Source organism: Bos indicus x Bos taurus, chromosome 11 (genome assembly GCF_003369695.1).
Source record: "Bos indicus x Bos taurus breed Angus x Brahman F1 hybrid chromosome 11, Bos_hybrid_MaternalHap_v2.0, whole genome shotgun sequence".
NCBI classification, from domain to species: domain Eukaryota; kingdom Metazoa; phylum Chordata; class Mammalia; order Artiodactyla; family Bovidae; genus Bos; species Bos indicus x Bos taurus.
This window is the reverse complement of record NC_040086.1, coordinates 62,621,421-62,645,098: the sequence shown is the minus strand read 5'-3', so window position 1 is coordinate 62,645,098 and position 23,678 is coordinate 62,621,421. Positions and strand designations below refer to the sequence as shown.

Sequence of the window (23,678 nt, the reverse complement as noted above, 5' to 3'; positions counted from 1 at the left end):
CAGTTCATGACAAAACAAAGCTGAGAGCAAATTAAAAATAGGAGCTTGGTTGGTGATGGACAGGGAGGCCTGGTGTGCTGCGGTTCATGGGGTCGCAAAGAGTCGGACACGACTGAGCGACTGAACTGAACTGACTTCATTCTTGGGATTATAGTAATAAGGAAACTGATACACAAGTGTTTTGGTTCCCCTACCCGCCATTAAGTATTAAAAACTACTCAGGTCATTCCACAGCTCACATGTATTTAGAAGTAATTTAAACAGTGAAATACCATATTGAAGTTAAAACCAGACACAGATTAGTTTCTTATATGCTTGTAAAATCTTGGAAACAATGAAAATGATAACCAGGGGATTAGATTTGAGGAATCCATTCATTCTACAAAATGGCCTTGGAACATCCTTATAATACAATCATATTTCCATAACCAGACTTGGAGATGGGTATCCTGGGTCCCAGCCTCACCCTTAGCTGACTATTCTCTTAGCCTCCCCCATTTTCCATTATAGCTCCTGAACTGCTAGAAGTGGGTGGCAGGGTTATCTAGTTGAACAGAACAAAACCAGCAAATTCTCAGGAACCAGGCTGGCTATCTACCTGATCCTAGCGGGGACTGAGAGAGACCCTTACTATGCATTCTGGGCATCAGCATCTACAGGGCACTCTTACAGCCGTCTGGTGATCAAAAGGCGTGATTACCAGAGCACAAGTAGGGATGAGAGAGAGTCATTAAAATCATATTAAATAAAATATAAACATAAAAATGCCATTGTATTTTAATTTTTTATTCAGTTAGAAAATGACAAAGTACATTAGTCCTTGGGTCAATGAACTGAACTTCTGCCAGGCTGAACATTAACAGGCACTCCAATAAGTTTTAATTTCTAGCTTTTAGTATCTCACAGCAATTATTTTCTACTATCACCTTTAACATTTTTTTTTCCCTCCATGGAAAACTAACAGTAAGCTTTCTATTCAAGAGCTACATAAAAACAGTAATAATTCTATGTGGGACTATATAACTAAGTGCTAGACTCCAACATTTTGGAACCTAATTATACATTTAGCAGTGCTAATAAATAACTAATTGAATGCCAGAATCTGTAAAGGTTCTATTATCACAGACACTATAATGTCACTGTGTACTAAAATATTCTCATATATCTAAAGTTGTATTTTTTCAAATGGCTTTGTAGAATATGCTTTAAAAAATAAGCATATAAAAGATCACATTTTCTATTTACAGGGGAAAAAAAAACCACCCTGCCTTTAACTGTGTAAAGGACATTAGGGCTGTTTTATATCTAGAAACTACTTTCAGCTCTGACTATTACACCCTGACAAACCTTTTCTTAAAATACATTTTTCATATAAGTCACTTGTTATAGTCAGATACTAGAAAATAACAGTAGAATAGATGAAAGAAACGTATTAGAAAGACATTACAGAGAATACAATCTGTTTCCTTGTTTATAGGAAAGTCAAGTGATGTGGTCATGCTTTTAGTAAATATACTAGAATTGTGGTTTTAACACTCTGCTGACCTGGGATTGTGGTGCTGCTGCTAGAGCTACTGTCATCCACGGGCCCAAAGAAATCAAGGTTCAGAAGAGTGGAACCTCCACTAGCTTGAAATTCAGTGACCGTGTTGGTAGGCAGCCACACAGAAGGTAAGCCAAGGGAGGAGGGGTTATGTGTAAAAAGGGGTAAGACACACACTTGAACATGCAGGTTATAATTAGTAGTCATTACACATTTTAAAATCAACATTAAAACAATGTGTACAGTATTAGTTTTTCATTGCTAAGGACATTTCTAAAGTAACAGTTTAATTCAATGTACATTTTCTCATGTACAATGTAAAGAATTTAACACTTAGTAAGGTTTTAGTTAGGAGTTCAGTTCTTTCAATTGAAACTTGAAGCCAGACCAGAAAGACCAAGGGGGAAAGTGTACCCGTTAAAGGGAAACAATACTTTAATCTCAACCCAACATTAAATCACTGTACATGCCCAAATCAATCTTTTATGTTAGTAGTGTTGATTTCTAATGAATGATTTTAAAAGTGACAAAGTTGTCGGTTTCAGGACACACACCAATACATTAACTTAGTTTAAAATAAAATAAGGTAATAGAAATGTCATAACTGCCCTACCCTGATGTGCAACCTCAAGCTGTACTGTTCCCCTTTAACTCTGAAACAGTAATCAGAAATAGTATACATTTTTAAAGAAGTTGTTAATAAAAAGCACGATGATTTGACTGAATAGGACACCAGACAACAGCAAAAGGTGCATCCAGGCTTTCCTTCAGCACTGTTATTCAATTGGATGCTTTCCAGATACCCTAGGATCCCCTACTCTAAGGCAGAGCTGATAAGAGAAACAGGTGTTTCAGACCATGGCTCAAACAACTTATGAAGTATAAGGACTAAGAATAATTGTACTTTAGAGTCCGATTAAAACTTGTGATATCAACACCCAGGAAACCTAGGATTTTGTGTTATTAAAAGACCCCACCTTATTAGAATAAGTTAATCCTTCCTCAGGATTTTCTTTTAAAGCTATAGGAAAAACCAATTATTTCTGGAACTACCTACTAGTATTTTGAGCTAAGTTTTAGAAAAGGAGCATGAAAATCATTCATTTTTCATTTGCATACAAGTGCTCTATAAAATATTATTAAGTCTGAAAACTACTTTGAGTCAATAAATATGGATCTATTTGCACATTGTTTTTGGTTAAATAATTGTGCTTTGTGCTTTAAAGCAGCCTCTAGACACAAGACTTGGCATCCAAAAAAATTCCATAAACTAAAACTACAGAAAAAAATTTCAAATAAATTGGTTTACCTAAAATGTTATTTAAACTACCTAGATATTTGTGAGAAATAAAGAAGCTTTTCTTTGACTTAAGATAAAAAGAAATTAAAATTTTATCTGGTTACTACTACTTATATATGGACATTAATAATGTTAATAATAGTAACAGCTGGTTTTTTGAGCAATCACTATTCAGAAAGAAAGCCTGAATTTCCAAAGATAAGAAGTTATGTTCAAACAAAAATGGAAATCAGCAGAGAGAAGTCTGTCTGAACTTTGTAGCTTTCTTAACTCTAGCTCTGGCGCTAGAGGCTCTACGGAGAGACGTACCATCTAAAGGGTTAGTAAGGCCACTGCTACTCCAGTCAAACTGGACGGGTGGTAGAGACTCCTAGAGTTGAAAACCAAAAAATCAAAATTAATCAGTATAGGTTGTAGCAACATAAAGAATCCTTAAAAACAGAACAAAACACTATTATAGCAAGATCATTAGGCAATAAAATACCTAAAGACAAAGTTGGGATAATTTACAATTTCAGAAGGTTATCTACAAATATTAACACAAACTGAAATTGCAAAATTTATAAGCAGTACAGCTTGTTGACATTAAAAATGGTGTATCTGAGAAATGGAATTACCTTACGTTTTCAAACAGAAGTTTATAGACTGATTCTCTATCAAGATTTCAATCTATTCTCCAATCATAATTTAAACTACTGGCTTGAAAACCTCATTGATCTTTTTTCACTAAAGAGTGATCTATTTTATTTTAAATAATTAACCACTTACACTTTCTTAATAGATAATACAAGGCAACAGAGAAGGTAGCATACTGAATTGGAAGCAAGCTGGATTATTAAGGACTAAGTAACTAGCCGTATAAACATGGATGTTAATTTATTTGGTTTCCTTATATATATACACATTAAAAAAAAAACTTATAACCTCTAATTTAGAAATTACTTATAATCAGTATTAGAATTTAATTTTTAAAATAATGTACTGAAAAGTAAATTCAGAACTCATTTGAATATTCTACGTTTAAAAACTCTGTTAACTGCCAAACACATAAAGATAAAATAAGCAAATGATAAATATAAGATGGAAGGTAGTACAAAACATTAAAAAAATGATCCATGCTTTAAGAATATTCCTGACAGGGAAAAAAAAAATGCATTTTCCTCTTTTATTTTGGGGGTGGTGTTGGCAACACTTATTGAAATAACCTTTTACTAGACTCTTACTATCAACATGGTATCATCTTTTTTTTCCTGTTTGCTCATTGTAAGGTAGGCACTTATTAAAACTTTATAATCATTTTTTCTCTGTAGACAAAGACACTGTTCCCTGTAGGAAAGGAACGTGAACTGGCTAATTTTGAAAGTCTAACCCTATGGTATTATAATACAATTGCTTTAATAACCAATGACGGGCATGTTACTATAAGCATTTGGTCTCCCCCATATCAAGTCAGGCCTGGAGATATAAACAAAATAAAATAAAATACTGGTGATAGTGGCAGCCAGGATGAGAGAGAGGTGGAATGGGGGGTTGGTGAAGGAGACGGAAATGCTGTATCTTGACTGGTGGTGGTCACATGAAAAAATAGCATAGAACTATACACACATATTGAGCAAATGTCATATTCTTGGTTTTGATATTATTCTATAATTATGCAAAATGTGATTGTGGGGAAAACTGGTGAAGATACAAGGCACCTCTTCTGTATGATCTTTGCAACTTCCTGTAAATCTATAATTGTTTCAAATAAAATTTTAAAAATCCTGGTGAAAATCTAGTTCATAACCTACCTGCAAGACTGATAAATAACATTTATAAAAGATCTTCTTTAGCTGAGCTCAAAAAGAAACAAAAAGCTCTAGGTATTCCAACAGATTCAACTTGTTCTACTTCTCAGTCAGGAAAAAAACCTTTAGAACTATTCAATACTGACTAGATGGACAGAACTCAGATTTATGTAATAACAAAATTTCTGGGTAAAGCGAAGCAAGGCTCTTTCATTAACATGTTTTATCTAAACGATGTCAAGAACCTGTATGATGTCAAGAACCTGTATGTTTTGAAATATTTCAATGATTTTCTGGAATTTTACTTTTCACAGACATGTATGGCATTTTTAAGACACAACCAATATTATAATAATGAGGTACTAAATCATGAATCAAAATTTAGTGGAATTGAGACAGATGAAAAACAGATACTTAAATAATTACAGGTTAACTAATGGAACTGACACGCAGGCAACTCAAAGAGAAAGCACTGGAATGAAACATTTAAAAACAACTTTATGTGGCATGAATGATTACTGCAGAGACGAAAGGAGACAAGTTCATAATAAAAAGAGGGGGAAGAAAAGGCTAGAGACAGGAGACTTTGGTTCTAGTCCTAAGTACAACAGCACTGACATGTGATTTTAGGTAAATTACTTTGTCTTTCCAAATATGTTTTCTAATTGTAAAACGAGAGTACAGAGCTAGACTGTCATTTTTTTCTTTCTTCTAACTCTCAAATTCTGATTCACAACTGAAACAGCAACATAAAGCAGCCTAAGAGAGGAAATCTGCTGGTGGTAACCAGCCGGATAACTGCTAGCCAGAGCGCTGACTCCACTCGGCAGTGAATAAAGCATGGTTAACATCCTAACCTTACTAAGGGGGAATCAGTATGGCGCTGTGATTGGTGTGACCTTGAAATTCAGTGAAAAAAGATGTCAACAACAACAAAAAGTATCACTACGTGCTTTTTATCTGTAAACTGTTTTTTTTTTCCAGGTAAAATTATCTTTTTTTAAAAACCCCACATTATTAAAAATCAAAAAAAAAAATAAATAAATAAAAAAAAAATAAAAACCCCACATTAACAGATATCAGTAAAATACTGAATTTCTAAACAAGAGATGTAATGGCAAAAAGACTGATGAGTACAAACTCATTTGAAAGAAAAGATAGACATTTAGCAGGTACCAAACTGAAATAGAAAAGACAGATCAAAAAGCATGCAGACATAATGAGAATTATGCCACTATGCTAAGTTTGAAAGTCACTGTTCAAGGATGCCAAAACATAAAAGGAAGGTTTGCCACATGCTTTTTTGGGGAAAAAAATTCAGGTATTGAACAGGTCTTTGCTGACACATTTTGCTAAGCTTCTAGCACTAATGTTTATGGTTGTTTCACCTGAAAATTATCATTAGGAGGAAGAATGAATAGCCAAAATGTTATGTGAAAAATAATAAATACACTGTATGCCAAGGAAGAGTGGTAAGAAATACACTTTATATAGAGAACCTTTAGAATGTATTTCAGATGTTTGCTGAGTATTTTAACCTTAATCAAAAGTATGGAGCCAAAGCAAAGATCATGCAATTTAGTGATGGAGGTCAGGCATCTCAGCACAAAATTCTGATATGCATGCTGAAATCTTCAGTTTGAATGTTAGACAGCAGACCTACATAGGCTCAACTCAATTCAGAAATAACTTTGAACTTCCATTGGGAAATACTGTTTTCATTGGTTTTCCAAAGCCTAAAAACTAAAGCCATAAGGATCACAAAATACCATAAAAAGTATAGAATAAACTTGTTAATTCAATATTGATGTGTATTTTTAAAAAAGAGAAGTGTACATGAAACACAATAAAAGGAAGTACTTGATTAAAAAGAGCTTTTAAAAAATATAAATAGCAAGAGACCAAGTTCCATCTTCCAGCAAAAAAGTTAGATATGCTTCAATGTCACTGAAAATTCCCATACTTGCCTATAACTAGGGAGACAGTCCTTTGATTATAAGTACATAGGGGTCTATATGTATATACAGAAATGGCAGCAGCTGAATCCTTGTGGAGCTGCAACTAACTGCCATCAAATTAATACACGCTGATTTCTACTAAAAATCTTCCATTAACACACATGCTTTTTATTAGGTTATCTAGACTTTTAATCAAGTCTGTAATTAAATTATATCGAGGTATGACTAGGCAAAAGTGACAGGTGACAGCTAACTAATAAAATAAGCAATAGCTTATGGGGTTGTAATACATAGAAATGGCTGGATGGAGGAGAAGAGGAGAAGGCAAGGAAAAATAACAACAAGTGGCTCAAATTAAGAACTGCTCCATTTCCAGAAAACATACCAGGCAGTTAGTCAAATTACTTTCCTAACACCTAGCACTGGAAAAGAATGCCGACTGAGGCAGAAGTGAGAACGTGCTGTAATTCTGCAATCTGCACAGACATGGCAGGCCTGTGAGAATAGCTGATAGCCAGAGGGCAATATATAGCCAATGAAAGGAAGAGCGCTAAGGACAGATTCAGCCTACTGAGACATCTTGCCCAAGGCTCCTTGCCTGTTGCCCAATCAGTAAGGCCAGGCATTTTATGCATTAGGTCTCCATGCCCATGAATTCAGTGACAGTAATAAACTGGTTTCAGAGGGACGTTGAAGCTAAGCTCAAGTATAAACCACAGTGGTACACAGCAGTAATATTACATGTTTCTTGAAACACACCTGAAAAGGCAGGACCCTGCTTTACAAAATCATTTGCCAAAGTATGTTCTTCAAAACACTAGTTCTACAGGTGTTATAAGCTCTTCTTCCTTGATCCCTACAGAAAAGGGTTCTATGGCCAAGTAAATTTGAGAAATGAAATAAAATTAAATAGCGTTATTCACTGCAGGATTTTTCAGAGTCCTTAATATACGTGTTAGGAACCTCCAAGTCTTGTTTAGGGTTTGATATGAAATATTTCCTGATCTCACTTCACTATGGAACCCTTCTTTAGTGAATCAATTCTGGGGATTAGTGTTCAGTGGAACACATCTTGGGAAAGGGTGTCCAAACATGCATTTTTGTGTTAGACATAATTAGTGATGATATTTAAGGTTAAGAAATGACAAACACAGCAAGAATATATTTTAGAAATGGCAATATTCATTAAGAATATTAATATTTTAAAAAACAATTTTAACCTGCACTGAGTCAGTTGCTAACTTGATGTCAAAAAAGTAAGCAAACCAAGTAAGCTATGTTCTCCGAGGAAAAAAATGAGAGGAAGGGCTTTAATATTAAATATATTTTTAATACTAAATATATTTGACTGAAATGATTTGTGCTTAAATGTGCCAAAGAAGTAAAGGGTAAGAAGGGTAAGAGAGCCTTCTTTTTCCCTTAATCTATACAATATTTTGTTAAAGGCTGTATCATTTTCAACTTAACAGCTTTATTCAAACTCTTAAAACAACAGTTATTGATATAATAACACACCTAAATTTTATAACTTTATAAAATTTTTGCAAGCTTCAGGAAAAACACATAATGGCAGACTTGAAGAGCTGGTATAAATGCAATGTTTTCTTTTTTTTGAAAATCCAGCACTTACCAGATTTATGTGTCAGTAATAGATCATACAATGTACCAGCTGTAAGCGATTTTTTGCTTGCTACAAAGTTCTTATTTTACAGGTAAAAAGACTAAGGCCTAGATAGGTTTAAAGGACTTACCCATAACCAGCCAGTTCTCAAACTGTCTTTTCTATTTTTTAAAATTAAAGAGAATTTTCTCATTGTATTTCAAAGGATGTTAATAAGAAGTGAAATCACATTTATCATGAAACTAAATTTTAAAAATATTTTAAAAATGAAAAGTTATATATTAAGGGAAACAACAATGTGTGTGGACATATGTGTACATACATGCATAAATGTATCTATATACATCCAGATATTTTTACCTGGAATTGGTCAGATGTACATGTGTTCATTTCTGGTGACATAGTGGTGGTCTGACCGATGGAAGCGATTTTTTCTGCAGCAGATAGTGGTTTCAGTGGTTCCTTGGTGGGCTCTAACATACCCTGAAAAAGGCATATTAGCCATTAGTTGGGGGAAGGATTGGCTCATAAACTTCACAAGAAAGTTAAACTAGCAGAAAGCAGAAAGAACACAGGTCATTTGGAAAGTACTGAAGACAAAAAGGAACTAGTCTTAAATTTTGTTTAGTGAAAATCTTACAGCACTCTAATGGGAAATATTTCATAATAATACCTTTGTAATCCAAACTTTTTGAAACAAGACCTTGTAATTTAAACTGGATTTGCTTTAGAGTGCCTGGCTATCACTGTCACACAAATGCACAAACACATGGAATGGTGGGGGAGGGGATGCTACATCGCTTTAGTCGTGTCCGACTCTGTGCGACCCCACAGACGGCAGCCCACCAGGTTTCCCGTCTCTGGGATTCTCCAGGCAAGAACACTGGAGTGGGTTGCCATTTCCTTTTCCAATGCACGAAAGTGAAAAGTGAAAGTGAAGTTGCTCAGTCGTGTCCAACTCTAGCGACCCCATGGACTGCAGCCCACCAGGCTCCTCTGTCCAGGGGATTTTCGAAGCAAGAGTACTGGAGTGGGGTGCCATTGCCTTGGTGAGCAAAACAGTATATTACATCCATGTGCTGAGAATGCAATACTGTTCTGATGTTCAGACATAAAACTGCAGGAAAGGGCACTCTTCATACACGTTACACCATGGTGGTACTTAGAGAGGTGGGAATGGATGTCTAGTGTGATGACATCCATATGCTACAACGTGAATTTAGTGTCTGATCCTTGCTCACTACAGAATGGGAGCCTTAGTTCTTTGGACTAAGGCTCCCATCCTGGGAGTACTGGAGTGGGGTGCCATTGCCAAGTTACTGGCATGGAAGAAGGCCCAAGCTTTTATGAATTTTAGAAATTTAGAATTTATGAATTTATGAATTTTATGACAAGCTCTTGAATAGTTATCAACCAGATAAAAGTCTCCTTTTATGGGGGTGGGGGGGTGCAGGGGGGGCAGGGAAGCTGCTAAGTCTAACAATCTTATAGTTAGAATCTATACATTTCTTAAAACAAAGCTTTCAGGAGAATCCCCCTACTTTCATAAAATTGAGCACAAGCTAAAATAAATAATTTATATATATATCAATAGTTCTTAACAACAGTACACGTGAAAGGCTTTAATCTAGCATCTTGAAAAATGAAAATAAATTCATGGTCTAATTCAATGTCATATATATTATAAAGGCGTGTGCCCTTCTAGAAAGACTCCATGTGTTTGGTATACCATTACTAGTCTTAGGCAACTTTTCTAATGTGAACTCTCCCTAAAGCCAGTGGTTCTCAAAGTGGTCCCCATCAGTAGCTCCTCTATCATCTAGGAACTTCTCCTACCCCAGACCTACTGAATAAGAAACTATGGGGGTGGTGACTAGCATTCTGTGTTTGAAACAAGTCTTCCAAGCAATTCTAATGCACATCAAAGTCTCAGAACCAGTGACTTAAATGACTACTTCAGGTACTATTCCTCCAGATGAGATCAAAAGATATTGAACATCTCGTGTGTAAAGTACTATGGAAAAAATTCAGGTATCATTAAAATTTGAAATCAGATAACCCAGATATGAAAAAGAATGCTTCTAAATGTAAGGCATCAAAAAGAGGGAGGAGGAGAGGATATAACCACTAAAACAACTTTGGTATTAAAAGCTTACAAAAATGGTAAAACTACATTACTAATAAAAGGTTGTAATTAAGAGAGGGGAAAAAACCATAGATATGAGTCTTTAACTCTTCATAAAACTTAAAAAATTGCCTAATGTGCTGAGTCTAACACAGAAGCATTAAATAGGTTACTGTCCCCAACATGCAGAATGAAAGTGCCCACAAATTAAATTCCTACTTCCTATTCAGAATGTGACAATACCACCACCAACAATCCCTAGAAAGCTACTTCTTGAGAAAAGAGATCCAAATAACCTAGAAGTTAGAAACATTATGGACTACATTTACCTACAACATAAAAGAAAGTAGGGATGATCAAGGTGTTTTGAAAATACAAGATAACCATTCACAAAGGAGCAGAAATTGATTTTTAAAAAAAGCTCAAAGAAGCTTTTGTCCAATCTCACAAAACAAACCAACAAAAACAAAACAAAGCAAGATTTCAGTTCAGTAACAATAATTAGAGCTTATTCATAGAGAAGTTTGCAGATTAAAATAAGGTCAAGTTCCACAGCAAATTCATTTTCACATGCACATAAAGGTTTTTAAATTTAAATTCCATACGAAGTGTTCCTTAGTTTTTTTTTTTTTCCTTTCTTAAACACAGTATTTTTCTCCTTATTTTCAAGTTATTGGTGAAAAAATTTTAAACTATTTTTAGTTTAATAGGACATTTTTATCCACCAATAACTCAAAGACATGCCAAAAACCACCAACACATCAAACTTTAAAATGTGACTGAGTCTTGATAAGGTACGGAATGAAAATTCCTCATTTTCCAGGACTACCTGGCATATCTGAAAAAAGAAAATTTAACATGTTTAAAACATTAATGGAAAAACTAAGGACCAATTATAGGTCCTGGCTCATTTTCATTTGTTATAATTTGCTATCTACAACCTTTTGTATATATCCATGGCTTCAATATTGCATTATTTAAAAATAATCAGAAATGCATTTAAACAAATGATATCTAAGGCTTCAGATACTTCAGTTTCTTTTTAAAAGCAAATTAAAAGAGACTTCCAAAGGTGAATTTTACAAAAGTTATAAACACTGCTGCTGCTAAGGCGCTTCAGTTGTGTCCGACTGTGCGACCCTATAGATGGCAGCCCACCAGGCTCCCCGTCCCTGGGATTCTCCAGGCAAGAACACTGGAGTGGGTTGCCATTTCCTTCTCTAATGCACGAAAGTGAAAAGTGAAAATGAAGTCGCTCAGTCGTGTCCAACTCAGCGACCCCATGGACTGCAGCCTACCAGGCTCCTCCGTCCATGGGATTTTCCAGGCAAGAGTACTGGAGTGGGGTGCCATTGCCTTCTCTGTTATACTACTATTATAAACACTAGTTAGTACTAAAAGTGTCTATAATACATAAAATACAGAAAAATGTCCTCAGATCAAGACTTGAAGGGATTTATGAGCTCTTTTATTCTCTTAATGGTCCCATGTTGCTGCTGCTGCTAAGTTGCTTCAGTCGTGTCCGACTCTGTGCGACCCATAGACGGCAGCCCACCAGGCTCCCCGTCCCTGGGATTCTCAAGGCAAGAACACTGGAGCGGGTTGCCATTACCATACCTTAAAATACACTTTCCATGTCAAGCTATGTAAGTTGATTTTACAGAATAAATGCAACAATAAGAAATACATGCAAAAGCATCACTGTACTTACCAATCCTGCTGCATACATGGGCACTATAACAGGTTGCTTCTTATTGCCCGTGAAGAGCTACATATGTATATTAGAGAGAAAGAATATGTATTTAGAGAATGATCTGTCATACAATGAAACAGTTTCCAAAATACTCTGTAATGCTTTATTATATACATTGTGAGTGAAAAATTGAAGAAATTGTTAAATTGCCCTTATGGGGTTACAGTTTTGATCTCCTAGCCCAATTCCTTCATATCATAGTTAAGCAAAAACACGAAAACATCTTTTCCTAAAGATAAGAAATTTCAGAGAAAAACCTAGATAGATTTACACTTAGACGTTGGCGTATTTAAAATAAATGAACATTTAAACAAATTAGTATCTATTTTTCTGAGAAACTAGCTTATCATAATTTGTACAGAGGTGTGAAAGAATTTAAAAACATCCGTAAGTTGATTAAAGGATTTTCTAAGGTACTAATAAACTTACAATGTTTCGGGTGTCTATGCCCAGGGAGCATAAAAGTTTCTTGTTGCTATGGGAGCCACCCCACTGATATCTCAAGCCATGTGCATCATGGACATCCTGTAGCTCGGTCCACACATCCAGCAGTTCCCTGCAAAGGTCACAACACAATGAAGCCACCAACAATGGGTTACTCAGTAGCTCTCACCATGAATTCTACTTTTAAAGTGACTATAAAATATTATACATTCCAATTAATTTTGTGTCTAACATGAGTAAATATATGTACCTATTACCTGAATGAAATCAAGAGCCAACATTTAGTCATGAGGAAAATAAGTTAAACTCATCTGAAACAATCAAGCAAAAATTTAGCCTGTATGTTATGCTTAATTTTAAAACAAAAGCATTTAAAAGGAGGATAGAAATCACTAAGCACTTCATCATCTTACTAGAGCTATTTAATGTTTTCTCCTTGAGTCTTGACCCCCACACACACAGATGCAATTACAGTATACAAAAAAATTCTGTATTCTTTTTTCAGACTTTAAGCATTTCCTTATCTACATACGTACCCTTTTCAATGGTTTATTATGTCCTTCCTATTAGACAGATGCATCATCATTTATTTAGCCACAATCCTACAGTTTTAATTAAGTTGTTTTTACTGTTGGCTCCAATTGCTAGTAAGGCAAGAATATCTTCCTGTACTTTACAGTGTGTTACTGTAGAATTCTGTAATTTCCTTAGAATGAATCTCATGGGTCTAAGAGTATGAACTGTCTGTACAGCTAGCATATTTTTAAAAAACATATCTAAATGGTTTCAAGATGGCAAAACATCAATCTTTTTATCTCCTTTTATTCTCAGAAATCACCCCAAAACAAAAGTCAAGAAGCAAAAATAATATTCATCTTAAATGAAATTAAGAAATACTGCTTCCAGAGGTGGTGAGTAATGAAATATAAGAGAAGCATCCAGGAATAACTTTGAAATTAAAATTAGAAAGTCAATCTAGACCCTCTAACATCTAAAAATTAATAGCAGTTTTGGAAAGAAAACAGAGGCACTGGAGGGAAGGTAGCTAGCATTGTAAGACAACTGCTCAATGCTGAAGAACAGAAGCTTCCTGATTGAAAAGTTGTGCCTAGTACTCAGTCAGAAAATGAAAAAAGACCCATACCAAGATACTTCACTGTAAAACATCAAAACACCAGCAATGAAAGACTCTAAATTATAAATGTGAAGTGTGGGTAGAATAAAGCAGTATTTTACTTCCTGGGAACCTTTTCTTCCCCTGCCCCCCCACCTACCCCGCAAGAAGGCTATTAGAGGACGTGCTTCACCAAAATGGGATTTAACTGAAGGGAAGTGCCAAGACAACATGTGACAGGACGCCTAGACTGATCTATTCCAGACTGGAAGGAACTGGAAGATGGAAGACTCCAGGTTAAAAATGGATTGGCCAGTTTGATAGGTCTTATCACAAGTAAGATTGTATTAACAGGCTATTCAAGGGTAGGGACAGATTTAGTAAGTTTAAAAAAAAAAGAGGAAATCATTAAATCCAGGAAAAAAGTGTACTATAAAAGAAATAGTGGCTTAGCTTTGAACATTATTTACATGATCATAATAATGAACATACCAAATAACAATTTAACCAAAAACTATGACATAAGTGTATTGGGAAGATGAAGGGAGGAAAACAGCAGATGTAAGATCTAAATTCTCATCTATCATACTAGGAAATAAAAAAATAATATACAAAAATTTGACTGAATAGAATAGTGCTTTAGAAATTTTTTTAAAAAAACAGCTCAAAAGTGGAGAGGTAGAGAGATTTTTTAATTACATCTTTAGGCACAATATGGTTTTTTAAACTTAAACAAGTTAATGTTTTAGAACCTTAACAGTTTAAAATAACCTTAGATAACCTAATAAATGAGAACAGTCAAACTAACAAATATACAAGTAGACCTAAAAAGTGTCTATTACTTACCCACTTTCAGCTAAGGCCTCTCTTGTTTTTATTGGCAAGGTGCTTGTTTCCAGCAAGTGCTTCAGGGAAGTAACTTCTTCTTCAGTATCAGGGACAAATATGGAAGGAAAACATGCTTCGAAAATTCGCTCCAGGCGGTTTAGTAAAGCTGTCTGTACCAAAACACCCCCCAAAAGTTTATTTTCACTTTCATAATTTTAACAGTGTCACAGCTTTATCATTAATATAGACACACTCACTCCCACAGACCGATATTCTGTCCACTGCTAAGGGGTGGAGGAACTACTAGACAGATACAGGAAGCACTAAGTGGAAGAAGCGTAACTACTCATAAACAAAGAAAGTGAAGTCGCTCAGTCGTGTCAGACTCTTTGCGACCCCACAGACTGAAGCCTGCCAGGCTCCTCCATCCATGGGATTTTCCAGGCAAGAGTACTGGAGTGGGTTTCCATTTCCTTCTCCAGGGGATGTTCCCGACCCAGGGATTGAACCCGGGTCTACCTACATTGTAGGCAGATGCTTTACTGTCTGAGCCACCAGGGAAGATAACTACTCATAGAACACTTTAAAATAATTGTGGTGATACAATGATGACAAATAAATGTAGTTACACATCAAGCATTATGCCTGTCACTTTACAAACATTACCTTACTTAACTGACTACAAAATTCTACAAAGAAGAAATTATTACCCCCTTATACAGTGAGAAAGCAATCAAAGTTTGAATTATCTTCCCAAAGCAAAAACAAAACAAAAAAACCCAGTCAATATTCATATTCTTTTCAATACACTGGGGTGTTTCTTACTACCACTCACATACTCTCTATTTAGAACAATAAGACTGGATGCTGGCAAGAAGTGTTATGCTATTACATAATAGTTGAACAGAACCTAAATACAAACACTTGAATTTTGAAAATATTTTTTAAAATAAAAAATTTTTTACTGAAATATAGTTGATCTATCAGTTCAGTTAAGTTTAGTCGCTCAGTGGTGTCCGACTCTTTGCAACCCCATGAACCACAGCACGCTAGGCCTCCCTGTCCAACTCCCGGAGTCTACCCAAACCCATGTCCATTGAGTTGGTGATGCCATCCAGCCATCTCATCCTCTGTCCTTTCTCCTCCTGTCCTCAATCTTTCCCAGCATCAGGGTCTTTTCAAATGAGTCAGCTCTTCGCATCAGGTGGCCAAAGTATTGGAGTTTCAGCATTAATATCAGTTCTTCCAATGAACAACCAAGACTGATCTTTAGGATGGACTGGTTGGATCTCCTTGCAGTCCAAAGGACTCTCAAGAGTCTTCTCCAACACCACAGTTCAAAAGCATCAATTCTTTGGCGCTCAGCTTTCTTTATAGTCCAACTCTCACATCCATACATGACCACTGGAAAAACCAGAGCCTTGACTAGACAGACCTTTGTTGGCAAAGTAATGTCTCTGCTTTTTAATATGTTGTCTAGGTTGGTCATACCTTTCCTTCCAAGAGTAAGTTTCTTTTAATTTCATGACTGCAATCACCATCTGCAGTGATTTTGGAGCCCAGAAAAACAAAGTCAGACACTGTTTCTACTGTTTCCCCATCTATTTGCCATGAAGTGATGGGATCAGATGCCATAATCTTAGTTTTCTAAGCTTTAAGCCAACTTTTCCACTCTCCTCTTTCACTTTCATCAAGAGGTTCTTTAGTTCTTCTTCACTTTCTGCCATAAAGGTGGTGTCATCTGCATATCTGAGGTTATTGATATTTCTCCTGGCAATCTTGATTCCAGCTTGTGCTAGTTGATTTATATGTTATGTTAATTTCTTCTGTACAGGAAAGTGACTCAATTATACATATGTATTATATATATATATATATATATATATACACACACACACACACACATATATATATTCTTTTCCATATTCTTTTCTATTATGGTTTGTCACAGAATATTGAATGTAGTCCCCAGTGCTATATAGTATGACCTTGTTGTGAAAACCTTTCAGAAATATCTCTGCTGCTAATAGAACAAAGGGGGAAAGAATGTCCATTATGACTAAGAAATTTAACAGCTCATTTGTCATTCTGATTATCTGTGTTATCTTTTAGATATTCCATTTCTCTACTCTTCTATGGTGTGTATATTTGGGGTTTTGAATAGTACACTCCCTTTCCTCCAAGCAAAGCTTGCATACTCCCTAGAGTATTTTCTCTGAGAACACTGGCATTTTGGACTATTTTTACTGATTGAAACTTGTTGTATTTAGACTAACTTAGATTTGGGAGGTACTAGTAGGTTTCGTGTATGTGCAACCTACAAGAACATTTATTCCCACTTTCCTAACTTTATTTCAGATACATGTAAAATATTTTCAACTTAGCTTACCTTACTACTTAAAACACCAACCAGAAATACAAAATGTTAGGTTAAAGCTTACTGCAAGATTAAATGCACCACTGAAAATGCCACTCACTGTACAAGAAAAATGCCACAAAATGATGGTACTTTCTGCCAAGTAACAAAAACAAGTGAATGCTTGATTTCTGTTGTTTAGTATAGTCAGCAAACAGGAAGATGAAAAACAAAAGGAAAAACTTTCATACACCTATTTTCCAAAGCAAAATCTCTTTTGAAAACTGTTATCAGAGCAAAAAACTTAATGCTGCATAATTAGTCTCAGGGTACTTTTTTGCTATCTCTACAAAAGTTAGTCTAACACCTTCATTATATTCATCTGTGTGATATGGGAAAAGGTTCTCAGTATCAATTATGAAACCTACAGTAAAGAGTAGAGTCAAGATCCCAAGGCTTGTGAAATTTGAGTGCGTCAAGGGGACCCACACTTACTCGCTTCAACAGAGGGAATGGACAGACATTACTTTTAAAGGGATCAGATAACCATCTAATTGGAAACATAATAAGCACTTGCTCCTCCTGGGCAGGGAAGGTAAACAAAAACTCACACATGACCAAATTTTAATTCTCTGTAAATTAAAACAGAATCTTCTTGTATCCTCTTTGTTACCCGTTTAATGGGATAGAAAAAAATATGTATCTCTCTAGGGATGAAAGAAAGGATTTCAAAGCATATTTAATCATTTTGATCAATCATTAAATGTAACTACCAGGTCTTACATATGAAAGTGTTAGTCGTTCAGTCGTGTCTGACTCTTTATGATCCCATGGACTGTCCATGGAAATAACCAGGTAAAAATACTGGAGTGGGTAGCCATTCCCTCCTCCAGGGGATCTTGCTGACCCAGGGATCAAAGCCGGGTCTCCTGCACTGGAGGCAGATCCTTTACCATCTGAGTCACCAGGGTCTTAGGTATACTAGTGAGCAAATCCTCACATCAGTGGAATGTATTGAAGAAATAGAATGTTATTTAAACCTAACCACTTTCAAACTTTGCTTTAAACTTCTTCCCCAACCTTTTTTCATAAATAATAAAATTACATGGAAATTTTAAAGGAAAGTTCCATATGACTTTAGGATTAGATATGACAAGTCAATTGCTTCAAATCTTTTTGTTGAATGAGGTAGAGCAGGAGTTGGCAGATTTTTTTCTCTGTAAAGCCAGATAGTGAATATATTTTGTATTGCAGGCCATCCATAAACAAATAAGTGTGGGTGTGTTGCAATGAAGCTTTGTTTACTAAAACAGGCAGCAGGACAGATTTGTTTTCTAGGCCATAGTTTGTTGATCCCTGCTGCTGCTGCTGCTGCTAAGTCACTTCAGTGTCCGACTCTGTGTGATTCCATAGATGGCAGCCCACCAGGCTCCCCCCGTCCCTGGGATTCTCCAGGTAAGAACATTGGAGTGGGTTGCCATTTCCTTCTCCATGCTGATCCCTGAGGTAGAGCCAAAAATTTAAAATGAAGATTCAAATAACCAGAATCCACTAACTGAACGTACGGTACCACCCACCATAAGGAGGAACTCTTTAACAGTTCAATAAGAAAGCAGCTAATAGAATTAACAAATATTCTGATTAAAATTAAACTTCCTAACATTTTATTTTTAAAAATTAAACTGTATATTAAAGTATAGTTTATTTACAATGTTGTGCCAATCTGACTTACAACAAAGTGACAGGTATACACATATATGCATTTTTTTAAAATATTCTTTTCCATTATGGTTTATCACAGGATGTTGAGTATAGTTCCCTGTACTATACATTAGGACCTTGTTGTTTATCCATTTTAAATGTAAACAGTTTGTATTCGTCAACCCCAAACTCACGGTCCATCCCTCTCCCTCTCTCCCTCTCTCCCTCTTGGCAGCCCGAAGTCTGTTCTCTATGAGTCTGTTTCTGTTTTGTAAATAGGTTCTTTTGTATCATATTCTAGATTCCACATATATATAATATCATTATTTTTTAAAGTATATTGTTTTAACTATCCACAAGACCAGTTTGATGCTAAAAGGGTTGTATTTTGTTCATGGTAATAAGCATTGCCAAATTTCATTTACTACTAGTTAATTCCAGTAAGTAAATGGCTGATGTAATTATAATACTTCAATAGAGGACTGTGGACCCAAGGGGCTGAGACTCAGTTTCAGAGTTTATAAACAGAAGCTATCAGGGCCTACCTCACAGGGTGAATAATAAATTAGAGGAGTGAATGTTTGACACTCAGTGTGTTCTCAAGAAGTGATAGCTTTTATGACTACTGTTGTTATACAGATGACACATACAGACAAAATGGCATGCCAAGGAATAAAATAAATGTCAAAACTAGGTTCAAATCTCATTAAGCCTATTTCTCTACCACTATTTAACATTCTATATTATGATTAAAATACTTGTCTCAATTTATATCAATTTCTACCATATTGTAATAAGAAATTAAATAACCAAATATTCTGTGCGCTCCCTAAGGTCTTCCTATCAAGTTAGGAGTCAAGTACCTAAGTAAAAATATGTCATTAAGAGCTGCTTATATAAACAGAATCTGTTATTGCTACTTCTTGAGGATTTTAAAATTTGAAAATTGGTGATCATTTTGGTTGATAGTTGGCATTTGTGACTTAAATCTTGATCATATTATGAAATACAAAGAGTATAAACCACACATTAGGGGTATTAAGTGCTTTACTTCCCAAGAAACACAATAAAGCTCAAAGATGTGATGGAACATAGTCCAAATAACTTAGTAAGTAGAAGAGGTATAAGAATATAACATTAATGCCAGAAGAAGAGAAACTAACCTACCACAAGAATAGCTTCTCCTGTGATCAGGCAGACAAACTTCTTGGGAAAAAAAAAAAAAAAACAACGAATTTTCTAAAACACTGTAATCAGACACTAAATTTTAAAAAACTCACTGCTATTTTGAGCAAGATTGATACTGCCAAAGGTTTCAGGTTTTTGTCATGCAATTTTTCCCTCAACACTGCCAGCCAAGGAAATTTAACATGTGCAACAGCCTTAAAGTCAATAAAGTGAAATATTTTTTAAACTTTGATTTAGTCTACTATCGGAGAAGGCGATGGCACCCCACTCCAGTACTCTTGCCTGGAACATCCCATGGACGGAGGAGCCTGCTAGGCTGCGGTCCATGGGGTCGCTGAGAGTCGGACACGAATGAGCGACTTCACTTTCACTTTTCACTTTCATGCACTGGAGAAGGAAATGGCAACCCACTCCAGTGTTCTTGCCTGGAGAATCCAGGGACGGCGGAGCCTGGTGGGCTACAGTCCATTGGGCCGCTGAGAGTCAGACACGACTGAGTGACTTCACTTTCACTTTAGTCTACTATACATGAGCAAATTATTCATCTAACACTACAATTTAGTTTCTGACAAAGTAAACTGTAAATTTTTACTAAAGAGTCAGTGTTGCACTCCTAATCAATGTGATGGTAACAAAAAAAAGTACACACACATTTAGCATATCAAATATTTAGCTGAGGTTATAACAGTAACTAAATAGCAACTAAATAAAAAACTACCCACTCCAGTTACTTGAATTTCAAATGCCTTCAACTTCAAAGAGGAAAAATAACCATCAGTTCTCTCTTGAATTTAGAATTAGAAAACTGGTGACTGAGCCATGTTTGTCACGTTTGACATATCAAATTCCAGCCTGCAAACAGCAGCGAATCTGGCCATTAAACCTTTAAAGAAACTTGGGCTCTGACAAATGTGGGGTACTTGCTCTTCCAGGCAAGTACCAGGCTCCATTTTATTTTCTCTGTTGTGTCCAGTGCTAGGAAGCCAAGGGAGAAAGTTTGCTACTTACAGAGAAGTGCACTTGTGCTCAGAAGAATTCCTACTTGTCAAAACTATTCTGAGAAGGGAAACTAGCCAGAAGCAGCAGTTTCACTCTCAAGATAGTCTGACAGATGAGTATACAGGCCAACTAGGGGTATCCTACACAAATTATCATTTGCCTATTACATTTTGCTATTCACCAAAACAGTTGGCAACACTATTTCTTGCACCTTTAAAAGCCATTTTAAAGAAATGTATTTCTGAGATTATTCACGAACAGCTAACATTTATTAAATACTTGTTATGTGCAAGACACTGTGCTAAGCACCTTCACATGTACAATTTCATTTTATCTTGAGAGTTTTGAAGTAAGTCCTATTACTGTTCTCTACATCTCAGGTTCAGGGAAGTAGCTAATGCAAGTCAGTGCTGAACCTGGATCTGAATCTAGGAGGGTGACTCCAGAGCCTTGATTTTTAGGTATCAATAATTTCACATCATGGCAAATAGATCGGGAAACAGTGGAAACAGTGTCAGACTTTATTTTCTTGGGCTCCAAAATCACTGCAGATGGTGACCGCAGCCATGAAATTAAAACACACTTGCTCCCTGGAAGAAAAGCTATGACTGACCTAGACAGCATATTAAAAAGCAGAGACATTACTGACAAATTCGTATAGTCAAAGCTATGGTATTTCCAGTAGTCACATATGTGAGAGTTGGGACTATAAAGAAAGCTGAGTGCCGAAGAATTGATGCTTTTGAAATGTAGTGTTGGAGAAGTCTTGAGAGTCCCTTGGACTGCAAGGAGATCAAACCAGTCAATCCTAAAAGAAACGAGTCCTGAATATTCATTGGAAGGACTGATGGTGAAGCTGAAACTCCTGATGCGAAGAACTGACTCACTGGAAAAGACCTTGATGCCGGGAAAGACTGAAGGCAGGAGGAGAAGGGGACAACAGAAGATGACATGGTTGGATGGCATCACTGATTGGATGAACATGAGTTTGAGGAAGCTCTGGGTATTGGTGATGGACAGGGAAGCCTGGCGTACTGTAGTCCATGGGGTCACAAAGAGTCGGACGTGACTGAGCGACAGAACTGAACTGTATTATAACCAGGACCAACTTCTGCAGTAGGCACAGGGCCTGGGGTCCACAATAATTTTAAGGGTTCATGAGAGCATTTTAATAGTTAATATCAGCATACTCATTTTTATACCAAGTTATAAAACAGAATTTATGGGGAAGGGGCTCACAAAAATCATATGTGAAAGTGAAGTCGCTCAGTCGTGTCCGACTCTTTGCGACCCCATGGACTGTAGCCTACCAGGCTCCTCTGTCTATGGGATTCTCCAGGCAAGAGTACTGGAGTGGGTTGCCATTTCCTTCTCCAGGGGATCTTCCTGACCCAGGGATCGAACCTGGGTCTCCCGCATTCCAGGCAGATGCTTTAACCTCTGAGCCACCAGGGAAGCCCAAAATCATATGTGGTCATGGCTATACTACCTTCCAAAGGTTCACTGGCTTTTATAGGATTTCTCTATCTTTCCCAATTTTCTCATTTCTCATATATTTGTTTTCCTATTAGGATCTTTATTACCTTGGATGTCTCTATATTTTATTTTCTTCAACCCATACAGGATTTCTGGGAAAGCAAAAATGATTACCAAATAAATGATTACCAAATGTTTTAATTCATCAATGAGGGCAAAGCACTAAGCCTGATTTACACTCACTCCCAGTTCTGTCCTATCTCCATGTCTGGGTTTGGAGGAAGAAAGCCCTCAGATATACAAGCAATCATTTCATTTTATTCACTGACGCAAATCATGCTATCTAATACAGGGCTTCTCAGCTGATATGGCTCAGTTACAAACAGGTTTACAGGTCTTCCAAAAATACTGAAAACTATATATGGACATATGGTATTATTCCCTCTTGTGATGGCTAATTTTATGCATCAATTTGACAGGGCCAAGAGGTGCCCAGACATTTGGTCAAACATTTTTCTAGATATATCTGTGAGGGTGTTGCTGAATGAGATTAACATCTGAATTGGTAGACTAAGTAAAGCAGATTGTCTTCCTTAATATGGATGGCCTTCAATCAATTGAAGACTGTTTGCGGACTGTAGATCTTAGGATGTCCATGATCACCTCCATAACTGCATGAGCAAATTCCTTATAAAAAACTGGTCAGTCTGTCTCTCCATGCATGCATGCATCTATGCATCCAACTTCCTGGTTCTATTTCTCTGGAGAACCTTTGACTAATACACCTCTGTTTTGTATAAATGACTACACTGGGGTATAAAGAGACTGTGTACTGAAACTCTCATTCAAAGTTCCAAAGGAGTGTATAATGCCAGCACCAAAGATCCTAGAATCTGGCTCTTAGGCTAGACAAAGGCACACCTCCTTTAAAGCACCTTGATTTTTTAAGGTAATTTCTAAAATTCCTTCAACATATTTCTAGTTAGTTTTCCTTTCTCCCTTACAAACAGTAGTCGATCGTGTCAACAGTTTTAATATTGATAGCATTAGGTCTTGTTCTTAAGTGGAAGTTTAGAAGAAACATAAAATCCACTGGGCAATTTAATCTTCCATTTAAGAGGCTATCTTATGCCTTACCATCATTAAATATTAAGTAAGATATCAAGTACAATCTACAATTGTATACTTATCAATCCCTAATTTCAAGCTATATAAGAAGAGTAACCACTTCCCTATGCTCTAAAAAAATGGTTTGCTGCTTTTGCACAATTTCTGGATAAATCTAATAAAGTATTTCTATTTTGGAATTAAAGACCAGAAATTCAAATTTTCTGAAGGAAATAAAACAAAAGTAATTGCTGTCCAAATACTTCAAGCAAGCAAAGAGCTATAACGCCTAAAACCTCCATTTCTTTCTTTCTTTTCAAATTGAGATGTTACTGACTTATAATGTTTCATACGAATAGTTCAATATGTGTATATACT

The 23,678-nt window shown here is 36.0% G+C and overlaps 1 protein-coding gene across 3 annotated transcripts in view; it reads right to left on the bottom strand.

Annotated features, from left to right (window-relative positions):
- The window catches only part of AFTPH (aftiphilin), a 74,370-nt gene that overhangs the window by 10,787 nt on the left and 39,905 nt on the right, over positions 1 to 23,678 (bottom strand). Inside the window, exons 3-8 of one of the 3 annotated variants that reach the window (XM_027555631.1) lie at positions 14,492 to 14,643; positions 12,517 to 12,643; positions 12,046 to 12,102; positions 8,570 to 8,692; positions 3,153 to 3,213; positions 1,546 to 1,629 (exon numbers count right to left, since the gene is read on the bottom strand). In XM_027555631.1, the coding sequence (XP_027411432.1) occupies positions 1,546 to 1,629; positions 3,153 to 3,213; positions 8,570 to 8,692; positions 12,046 to 12,102; positions 12,517 to 12,643; positions 14,492 to 14,643 (604 nt within the window). The remainder of the gene's footprint in view (positions 1 to 1,545; positions 1,630 to 3,152; positions 3,214 to 8,569; positions 8,693 to 12,045; positions 12,103 to 12,516; positions 12,644 to 14,491; positions 14,644 to 23,678) is intronic. The other 2 variants (XM_027555632.1, XR_003513396.1) reach the window with 2 other exon arrangements.